The 11,684-nt window shown below is 38.2% G+C and overlaps 1 protein-coding gene across 7 annotated transcripts in view; it reads left to right on the top strand.

Moving 5' to 3' along the window:
* Positions 1-6,346: 6,346 nt before the first annotated feature.
* The window catches only part of PTPRC (protein tyrosine phosphatase receptor type C), a 122,528-nt gene continuing 117,190 nt past the window's right edge, over positions 6,347-11,684 (top strand). For 3 of the 7 annotated variants that reach the window (XM_029231319.1, XM_029231325.1, XM_029231322.1), the window contains exons 1-2: positions 6,347-6,439; positions 6,521-6,638. In XM_029231319.1, coding sequence (XP_029087152.1) covers positions 6,566-6,638 — 73 coding nt within the window. In that variant the 5' untranslated portion in view covers positions 6,347-6,439; positions 6,521-6,565. Of the gene's footprint in view, positions 6,440-6,464; positions 6,639-11,684 lie in introns of those variants that run through there. The other 4 variants (XM_029231321.1, XM_029231324.1, XM_029231320.1 and 1 more) reach the window with 4 other exon arrangements.

Genomic DNA, 11,684 nt, shown 5'->3' with positions numbered 1-11,684 from the left:
TAAGACTCCACACATCCACTGCAGAGGGCATGGTTTCGATCCCTGGTCAGGGAACTAAGATCCCCTATGCCGTGCGGCCAAAAAAAGAACAAAACTAGCATGTTATATCTCACATTATCCACCTAAAGACGTCTTCAAGATCATGTCCAAGTGAAACCTCCATAATCAGAGCTCACATGTTAAATTTAACCCAGTCAGAGTAGAGAATGAGTCTTTTTTAATGAATCGCTTTTAATTGAACTGTAGTTGATTTACACTGTTGTGTTAGTTTCAGGTGTACAGTAAAGTGATTCAGTTATACACATGTATATCTATTCTTTTTCAGATTCTTTTCCATTATAGGTATTACAAGACATTGAATACAGTTTCCTGTGCTCTACAGTAGGACCTTGTTGTCGTCTTCTTTAATGTGTTTTACTAACTGGCCAAAGTGATGTGCAATGACTTTAAGATGCCAAGAGGCTGACTGTTGAGATTTGCAACAGATTGAATTTCTAGGAGGACGTTACATCAAATCTACACATTTTCTCACGTGCTTGGCCCTTGTTTTATTTAATTTAGTTTTGTGGGGTTCAGTCCATATCTCCTCTGACACTATTTCCTTTATGACTTCATGTGACAAACTTGAAATATCTGCATGTCCATATTCTTTGACATTTTGAAATTGGCTGTGAGCTTTTTGAAAGAACTATTTTTTTCATTGGTTATCGTCCATTATTTATTTGGATTAATTTCAAGCTGGATTCAGAAATTTTAACTTCAACTCAGGTGAACAGCAAAGTGATTCAGTTATACCCATACAGGTATCCATTCTTTTTCAAATTCTTTTCCCATTTAGGTTATTACTGAATATTGAGCTGAGTTTCTTGTGCTCTATAGTGGGTCCTTGTTGGTTCTCTATTTTAAATATAGTACAGACTTTTAGAAATTTTTTTATGGAAAAATAAGTAAAACGCAGACTACTATTTAACAATATTTTCAAATAGTAAGAGCTAGCAAGAAAGAAACCATTGCTTTTATACTAAGTTGATGTTGAAGAGTTTGAGCCTTGTATGACATGGGATGGGAAACAGCACACAAAAGTAAACACGTGCATGCAGGTGGGCAGGATACCAGCTGCGTGGACGTGATATGAAGGAAGCATCAGTGACAGTTCAGATAGAGCCAAGTGTGCAGTATCTTCTATTTTTTATTTTCTCTCTTGTTGAAAAAGCCATAACACTTGGTGTTGTGAGAACTAAATGAATCAATTGAGCGAGTGCCCAGTGCATGGCTTGGAGTGAACGTGTTAGGTTATAGTTAAGGCATATACAATGGACCATACGTAGAGTCCCTATTTTACACGGTCATAGTTTCCAACATTATATCTCATCATAGCATTTGGAGGCTAATTCATCTCCTGTGCAAAGGAACCAACCAATGTTAAACGTGGCTTGTCATCAGTCATGTTACTGAAGTAAAGCACACACACCTCGGTTCAGACCTTATGGAACAAAAACAAAGTGGAATCCGCAGACGACCCAGACAGAGTGGAATATTCTCTTAGTTTATGAAAAGCTACAAGACTTTCTTATTGAGGCAGATTTGGAAACTGGTATCAGAACTCACTGCCCGTCTTATAGTCTTTTACATACATGACTGGCTTATTAAACAGTCTGAGCTCATTAAAATAATTGTATATTTCTCCTGACACAGGTCAGCTGTTTCAATGTATTTCATTGATTCTGAGACACATATTTTATAAAACATTTCGACATTGCTGAAATCAGCATGAGTCTTGCTATCCACAGTGTCTTTAAGCCAAGTAAAGAAAACAGCATATTGAATTTGCCTTTTCCATCTCTTAACAGTATATAGGGAAGTTCCCCCAACTTCCTAATTACACTGGGGTAAAAAAAGAGGTTCATTCAGCTGAGTTGAGCACAGTCAGTGTCACTCTTTCACCTCCTCTCCTGCTGTGTCCACAGGACGTTGCCTGGGTGAGGTGCAGAATGTTCTGGTGAGGTCAGGTCCTCGGGGTCCTCCCCCCTCCCTCCTTTGGGTCTCTCCTCCTCTGTTTGTTGGGGCTGGAAGGAAGGGCGGGATGTATGTTCTACTGTGTATGCTTTTAATTGTAACCTAGTGTATTGACACCATTAACTGAAAGCTTGTTGAATTAATTTACTTCTCACAGTCACACTAAGGTAGTATTACTAGCTCCACCTTAGAGAGATTCAGTCATTGCTAGGATTAGGATTTAACCCTGTTTCTTGGTCACTAGGAAGAATCTTTTTTTTTCCTTTTGCACATCAGTATTGAATTTTTTACATCAGTTGACAGTGATATGTGGGGATCCATGGGTGAGGGTTACAGAGAATTGCCAGGAGAGTTAAGGTTCCGATGCTCAGGAAGAGTGAAGCGGGGCCAGACCTGAGCTTGTCATGTGTCACAGAACTTAGCAGTCAGATAGAAGAAGGGCCCACATGGCAGCCACTGAGGATAAGCCAGTGAGGGTCAGGGAAAATCAGTAGATAATGGTGTTTTGGAAGTTGACCAAAGGCAAGGGTTGGAGGAGGGGCTGACAGTACTTAGTGCTGCTGTGTCACATAAGATGAGCACAGAGAAGTGAGTGAAGATATCAGATCTGGTGAGGCCAGTGTCATTGGCAAGGAGACTTGGGAACAATGCTTCACATGCCTCAATACCTCCTGTATCTTTCAGGATAAAGGATAAAGAGATCAGTGTCCTAGAACCTACAAGGCCTGGCAGGGTTTGACTATCACCTCCCTCTGAGGCCAGATCTTTTTTTTTGTTTTTCATGTCTGACTTTTTTTTTTTTTTTTTGGCGGTAAGCGGGCCTCTCACTGCTGTGGCCTCCCCCGTTGCGGAGCACAGGCTCTGGACGCGCAGGCTCAGCGGCCATGGCTCACGGGCCCAGCCGCTCTGCGGCATGTGGGATCCTCCCGGACCGGGGCATGAACCCGTGTCCCCTGCATCGGCAGGTGGACTCTCAACCACTGCGCCACCAGGGAAGCCCCTGACTTTGTTTTTTATTCAGACAGAATTGATATATAACATTGTATAAGTTTAAGGTGTACCATGTGATGACTGTATACATTCGTGTATTGTGATATAATATATATAATATATGTAAATATAAGGCTCTGCTTCTCTCTGTGACAGGCTCATATGCCTCTTTCTGTTCCTTGAACACACTCTCCTCCTTTAAATATAAAGTTATTTCTGCCTGGAATACTCTTTCTTTCTCTCCATGTTCATTTAACTTCTATTTTTTTTTCAAGTCTAGCTTCATTGCTTTTTATTTCACGCGAACTTCCTTGACCTCACGACCAGACCCAATACCTTCTTATGTACTTAAATCGTAACATCAAGTATTTCCTGTGTGCTAATTAATTATTGTCTCTTCCACTAAAATATATTCCATCAGGGCAGGGAGCACGTCTTTTTTTGCTCACCATTTTTTCTTCATCATGGTAAAAATGACTGTCTTATATTGGGAAGTGACTATATATTTGTGGATGAATAAATGGATACCATCTGCTTCTGCAGTTCATCTCATGTAATCACTTTCTATCTTTTTTTTTTAACATCTTTATTGGAGTATAATTGTTTTACATAAGTTTCTATCTTGATGTAACTTTTACTTTATATAACAAAAAATCTGGGAAATGATTAATTTAAAGAAAATATTTAAAATTTAAAAATACTATATCTTTAAAAAATCTAGTATAAGTCAATCAGCTATGATTATTTTGGCATTTATTGATGAAACTTTGAGATTGTTTTGGAGTGTTTCAACCACTCAGGAAGGACCCAGCTATTTACTCTTTTACATATAAATTCTGACATCACTTCCTGGTCCTTTCCCAGTGTCAGTGGTTCTTAAAAATGCCATTCATCAGCCTTCTGCCCAGTCCCTGTTTCTCAGAATCAGTGGATCATACCAGTGTCACAAATGCTCCTTCTGTTTTTTATGAGAGTCTGTGGCTGCTACTGCTTGTCTAGGGCCGTGTTGGGCCTACATGTGATAAAGCAGAGATTTCCTCGGGTGCCCTGTGGAGAGGCCAGCTGCTTACCAGGCTCCCACCTCTATGTCCAGTTGTCCACCACCAAAGGGGAGCTGTGCTCTGTCCCCCAACAAGCTGTGAGGGCCTTCCTTCTTGCTTTAGCTCCTGGGTGCCTTTGCCTCCATTCTGAGAGCACTTGAATTGTGTCCTATTCACCCAGTGCTGTCTCTACATCAGGCCCTATTTCTTTGTACATTTAGAGTATCCCATAAGCATTCTGCTGCCTCAAGGTCTAATATTTCTGGTTGACACTAAACCCAATTTTAACACCTTAAAACGCATAATCCAACTCATTTGTTGTTAGTTAATCTCAGTATTCCTTGGGTAGAATCTCTCTACCCGCCTGCCTGAAATGAAGTTGAATCTCCTAATTTCTTATTATTTCTTCAAAGCTGTGATATGCAAGCCCTTTTGAAATGTCTCTTTGAGGCGTCTGACCCCCTCTCCTTAGCTTGTTCAAAAGTATGTTTTCTGAACTTCACTTCCTTTTAAAAGATGGTGTGTCACGCAGTTTTTTCCTGGCCTCCAGTTTTACCAAATACCCTGCCATAGTAGCAAGCTAACAGAACACAAGTATTCACTTAAACATACTCTAAGCTAACCCCCAAATAGATTTCCATTGCAAATGTATTTTAAGAAATAGGCTGGGGAGCCAAGAACTAAAATCTGTGGCCTCTGACGCATACATTTCCTTAGACCTACCTCCTAAACAGTAGAGCAGGCATGCCCAGCTGTTTTATTTGTTCTCTATTGCAAAAAGAGAACAAGATCATTTTTATGACATCAAGTTCTATCTTTCTGAGATTAAGAATCATAAAAGTACAAAGTAAAAAAGATTGGAGAAAGAGGTGAGAAAAATGAAAGAAGATAGCAAGGTAAATAAGGAAAGCAAGATGAAACTTGGGGATGGTTTCAAAACATAGCTTGTTAACTTTGTAGCTGTGAGACCTTGGACAAATCACCTAACCTCTCTGAACTTCATAGATAACATGAGGAATTATCTGTCTCATTATCTATCTCAAGGGTTGTTGTACAAATTGGATTAGGCAATTAAAGGGTTAAGCATATTCCTGGACATGGTAAGAGCCCAATAAGTTAGCTACTATAATAATAATCGTATAAAATCAGAATCCTAGTAAGAATCTCATTATAGTTTTACTATGCAGAAATTAAGATGTGGGATTACTTTCATTTGCACCAAGGTTGGCTGCAAATGTGGCTCTGTACTTCCTAGCAGCCTAAGTAAGTATAAAACAAGCAAGGTTGCAAACTTCAAAAGATGTATATACTTAAACGCAAAAGTCCTGCAATACTGCTTCCTAACCAGCTTGCTGCAAGGGCTCTGTCTCTCTCAAAGTCCCCTCAACATTATCTGCAGTTCAAATAATAATGCCTGGTATGTCTGTGCACGAGGATTTTTAAATGCATTCAGAGATTGTGACCATGATACCAATTCACTTAACTGTATTGCTGAATTCACAGAGGCTTTCTGCCAGCATGAGTTTTCCTAATTAATGGACTTACTAAGAACACCATCAGAATCAAGAAGAACACTGTGTGTTTGTTGTCTTTTAATCAGAAATATTGAGAGAGTATTACTGAGGGAGAAAAAATGGTTAACTTTTGTAAAAGACAGCTCTTGATTTAATGGCTCATCTTTTCCTCATCAACAGCACCAAGAATATCACAGAAGTATTACTTTTTTGAAACAGGACTTGCTGCAGTAGAAGTGAGTGTCCAATTCCATGGCTGGCTCCACAAGGATATCTATGAAAGATTTGGGGCAAACCTGTGAAGCTCCCTGAGAGTGCTTTGCATAGGAAATGGCTAGATGCTAAAACTGTCATATTGCTGGGTTTTGAATGCCCTGATGGTAAATGATACTAGTTGTCGAAAATAACCAGATAGGTAGTAGTTTTTTCATTCATTTGGTCCTTTTAAAACCCATACAGGTATTTTTTACTAATTCAATTAGTGTATCATCTTGCCAACCCCCATTTTGCTGTAGCCATGCTGACTATGTTTCATCATCTTTTAGGTAAAAATGTTATGGATTTTTCAGGGGGGGTTATATTCGTTTTTGGTTGTAATGGATACTGCTTGGGAGCGTTATTTGGATACTAAAAACACATCTTCCTTGTAGGGAACATCTTTTGAAAGGCCTGCTAACTCAGTCTAATCACTTGGGTTAAGGAAGTAAGACGCCTTTGCAGTGACTTGGAACAACTTTCTTGACTTCCTGCAAAGAGGACGCTTTACAGCATTTTTGGAGAAGTTAGTAAAACCGAATCTGACATCACTACCTAGCAGCAAGTGGTTTGTTCTCAGCAAAGGAGGAAATTGCTCCCTGTCCGATAAGACGCCAGTGAAGAGTATGCATTCATTTCTTTTCTTTTTGATTCAGTCTTACAGAGAAACATTTTTGCGGAAATAACCATTATTTTGCCTTTCAGAAGGACGCATGCTATATTTCACAGGAATACGGCTGATTTCCAGATATGACCATGTATTTGTGGCTTAAACTCTTGGCATTTGGCTTTGCCTTTCTGGACACTGTAGTGTTGGTTACAGGTAAGTACGAGGAAATTCATATTTCCTTAGTGTGTGTGTGTGTGTGTGTGTGTGTGTGTGTGTGTGTGGAAGGTCATTGGTTTGAAATAGACATAAAAATAAATTAAGCATTGGTGACTGGAGGTGAGGAAGCCAACTGTAAAACAGTCAAGGTTATTGTACCTCAGAGGGACATGGCTTGCTATGTGACAGAATACATTGTTTCTGTTTAAAAAGGCATACATGTTTGGCCAAAAAAAAAATCACGATTTAAAAGGCAAACATTGTCTCTCTGTATCTTGGTTTACAAACTGTTCAAGGATATTACAAAAGCTATTACTTAACCCTCAAAATATACAAACACAAGTTTATGAATGTCTAAGGAAATTTTAATGACAAAAGAAGTAAATTTTTGTCTTTCCAACAAAAAATGCATTTTAAAAAATCATAATATGGCTTTGCTTGCATGCAAGCCACTCCCTCTTTTCGGACCAGTAGTTTGCTTCCTCAAATTTTGATTATGACTGAAATATTTTATTGAATACTTAGTTGTATGGTAGTTTAAAATAATACAATTGGATATTTAATTAAATATTAACTTTCTGCAAATTCTTATCACAGAATGTATTTTAAATCAAAGTTTTGGTCCCTTACAGTCATTTTAATGATTATTTGCTTTGAAAATTCTTATGGGGCCGCCGCCCTTCCTGGGTGATGGGTAAATAGTAGCGCCTTGACGAGATAAAAATACTTGAACTCCTAAGAATCATGCAAATGCTGTATTCTATAGGAAACTATAACTAATCGGACCTCTGGTACCTATTCACGTTTGAGATTTTTGTACACTTATGGTCCATTTAATGTACATTTCTTGAATAGTTTCAGTTTGGGTCATAAGTACATTTTTGGTTGATATGTAATATTACTCCTTATGGTGTAGAATCTAAAAGCAATGTTTTACTATTGAAAAGATATTTAAATGGTATTTTTGTAGATTTCCAAATAAGTAAAAAAAAAAAAAGAAAAGAAAACAGGAAAAATATTTTTAAAAATCTTGCTGATGGTAATTCACTTTGAAATCTTTTTTTGACTTTCTACTGCTCTCCTTTTCTCTAAAGGGCAGGGCAGTAGCTACCTTCTGAGCATGCTACATTGTTAATTTACATTTTGTGTAACCAAGGACAGTAGAAAACAGCGTGGATAGTGTTTTTTTTGTCTGTTTTCTTTAACTGCAAAAACGGATTAAACATTTTTTATATAGGTACAGCATTTTGTCTAAGTACAGAAAATGTTTACCAAGTTACCATTCCTATAAAGTTGGTTATAATAATAAAAGCCAACTTATAAAGAATAATAATTTTAATAAGGTAATAATATGTGTATTGTCGTAAGTCAGAGTAAATTCCATTAAAAATTCCCACTCAGGAACTGTTGGGAAACATTTCTAAATGAGCATCAAGAAATTCTCAAATATTTTATAGGCCACAGAGCAAACCACCATAAAAATTTCAACACAGTCTATTAAGGATTTTTACCATAAGAAACATCTTTGAATTTATCATCAAAATAAGAGTATAAAATGATCTAGCAACCTTTAAACCAATTGGGCTGAATAGTTTATACTATAAATAAATGTATCGATATACACAGATTTATTTTGAAAACCAAGTTTCACTTCAACTGCTCACATAAATATGGAGAGCAAACATACTCATTTTTAGAAAAAATATATAGATATAATTATTTAGGTGTGCAAATCTTGTTTATCATACTTTGAAGTCCCCAGAGAGATTTTGGGATTCACTGTATAATTTTGGAAATTATTAATTCTTTAAATGATATATTTTTCTATATTAGCAACCTAAGAGTTGCATTATATGTTTTACTTTAATGTGTTCAGTTGAGTTTAGTGTTTATAGGAAATATTAGACCTCAAATTTATATTGTGAACTCTAAAGGCATAAAGAAATAGAGCCAAATGGAGAGTGACTTCAGTGGATAAATTGTTGCACCACTCGGATGTGTTATTTAATCTCTAAAATACAAATATGGGCAAAGTTACACTTTGCCAGAGCAGAGTAACATTGCTGGCTGAGTTTTACATAAATGTCTGATCTATTTGCTCTGTGCCTCTTTGCCATGTTAACCGGAAACCAACACTTTGTTTAAAATTTAAATAGTTCTGGGGGACAGTGATGGTTTCAAGCATGCAGGTAGGAGTGAGTGATCTCTGGCTCTCACAAAGTAGTGCCAGAATCTACGGCTTCACACCATAACAGCCATGAATACATGAGTTATGTGAGTTATGAGTCATAACAGTTAAGAGTCATTTCCTGGACATAAGTTTTCATTTTTCCATCGAAGTAAAAAAGAAAGAGCTCTTAGTTCCAAGCATGTACCTTGCCTTGCCCATGGCAGGTATTCAATACTAGTTATGAATTGAATTTGATCAGCAATCCTATTAAGTTCTGAATACAATGTAGAGTTTGGGGGTGGTGAGTATGATTATATATTGAGTTTTTGGAAAACATTTTCCTAATACAAATCTGCCTGGGATTGTTACCATCGCTAGACTCTGAAATGCCTTTGGTTAGAGGGAAGGTGAGGTGAGGTTAGGGGTCTGGTTTCCTTTTCCTCCCTTTCTCTACGTGACTGAGCACAGGGTCAGAGCCCTCAGCTTTGAGCTGGGTCTTTGCTCTGTTCTGGGCTACTTGGTATCCTTCTACCAGTGACAATTAAGTACTGTAAGAACATAGATATTTCTACACTGTTTGTATGCATATACATACACACACACATAAATAGATGAGTTATATATATATGTGTGAGTTATATAATACACAAACATTATATATTTATGTATATATGTTGGTCTGTCTGTCTATCATCTCTCTACTGGTTCTCCACATTTGTCTACTTTTAAATATTGGAGTTCTATGGGCCTCAATCTTCGGCCTGTTTTTTTTTTTTTTTTTGGTACACGAGCCTCTCACTGTTGTGGCCTCTCCCGTTGCGGAGCACAGGCTCCGGACGTGCAGGCTCAGCGGCCATGGCTCAAGGGCCCAGCCGCTCTGTGGCATGTAGGATCTTCCCGGACCGGGGCACAAACCCGCGTCCCCTTGCATCGGCAGGCGGACTCTCAACCATTGCGCCACCAGGGAAGCCCCTTCGGCCTGTTTTATTCTTATTTCCTAAACTCAGAGTTCCTTATCATCACCTACTATGTACTGATGATCCTGATTCTCCATGTCCAGACTCACCCCTCAAAAGGTGGAACCTACTTCCTTTCCTTTTTTTTTGTTACATTTTTGTGTTTAATATTTATTTAACACAATATTTTCCAACTGAACCATGAAACCCAGATATATTGTTTCATTCCTAACTTTCTCAGTCAAACAGACAGTGATGTAGAGCTATTCTAGAGCTCTAACAGTATTGAGGCAAAGTCTCTAAGCAAAATTATTTTAGCCTGTGTGCTGAGGGCTTATGTCTTTTTACTTTTTCTAATTTTACTTTATTTATTTATTTTTATACAGCACGATCTTAGTAGTTCTCTATTTTATATATATTAGTGTATATATGTCAATCCCAATCTCCCAATTCATCCCACCACCACCACCACCCCACCACCTCCTTTCCTAAATTTAATCTTGTTTTACTGTGTTGTGTTTTTGCAAAAAAGAAAAAAAGAGAGGGAGAGAGGGAGAAAGAAAATCTGAAATATATATTTAAATGCTCCCCAAGTCCTATCATTTTACTTTGTAATGATCCCTAAAATCTTCGCCCCCCCCACCTCTATTGACATCCCTTTAATTCCCAACTTTATCCCTTTTCACCTGCAGTGTTGTAGTAGTATCCTAATCTGTCCATTTCTTTTCACACCCTACAGCTTAAAAATAGAAAATCAAAGAGGAAAAAACCCTCCGACATCTTTTCGTTGCCTTGGTTTCTATTCTAAACTTTTGCCAGAACAACTGAGTCCACCGATGAGTTAGGAGCATGGCAGGAGCTGGGCAGGGATCTTTTTTTCTTTTTCTTTTATGATTGACTAAAATAGAACAAGCAGCAGGTAGTTTCAACACCCTGCCGCTCTACACTTCCTCAAGACCTCCAAGGCGCTGCGCCAATCCTATTTCCCCTCTAAAATTCTCTTTCATCACTCTTGCCACAAAACATCTCCACTGAATTTGGATACTTTTTAACACCTTTCCTTGTCACTTTTCACATACTATTTCAGTTTGCTGTTGCTGGTATTATTGTTTACCAATCAGAGCATTATGGCCATTGTAACCTACATGATAGCAGAAACCGTCTTATGCTTTTTTTGTATCATTTGTGCTTAATTTCTTCCCAGACACTGAAAAAGCAATGGGCATTTTTTGATGAAACTGCAGATTATAATAATAGAGGAGAAGGAGGAGGGTAAGAAAATTTTCAGAAAGAAAGGACAGAGAGGGGAAAAACATGAAATGAAAAAACTAGTCAGAGGCAAAGTGGAAGGTGGAGGCCATTGGACAATTTTATCACGATTAAGTAGAATCATTTTAGATCTAGATCTTTATAGGCTTTGCCCTTCCCCCCAACCCCACCCCATTTCCTTCTTTCATCTCCTTATTTTACCTTTTCTCTGGAAAGAGCCTCCTGATTTCTTAAAAATCCATAGTTCATGCATATGTTGTTTCTAAATTTTCCTCAACCTACTCTTTGGACATTCTCGCTAGTGGCATTTCATTTGATGGGTCTGTTTTGTTCTTCAGATCCAGACGTCCACAGGAAGAAAAGTAAGGAATAGGGAGGGAGGGACTCATGTAGCAGGGGAACGAGACAGCCCTGGCACATACTGGTGTGGGTAGCACTTGACCTGGGACTGTTGCCAAAGGCAGATGGAAAATGGCTCACCCTGCCAGTTGCATTTTGTGTGCACAGAAAGCCTGGAGGAGTCTGAGCATCATTTCTTACTAGATAATGTGGTAAAGAATTTCAGTCTGAGCAGGTGAAGGGCAGAGATCTGTAGTCAGGTTGATTGACTTTGTTGATGAAGGTGCATGCAGCATTCATGTTACAGGG

The sequence above is a fragment of the Monodon monoceros genome, unplaced genomic scaffold, assembly GCF_005190385.1.
Source record: "Monodon monoceros isolate NGI ecotype Baffin Bay Population unplaced genomic scaffold, NGI_Narwhal_1 Super_Scaffold_18, whole genome shotgun sequence".
Lineage (NCBI taxonomy): Eukaryota > Metazoa > Chordata > Mammalia > Artiodactyla > Monodontidae > Monodon > Monodon monoceros.
This window is presented reverse-complemented; position numbering and strand designations above follow the sequence as displayed.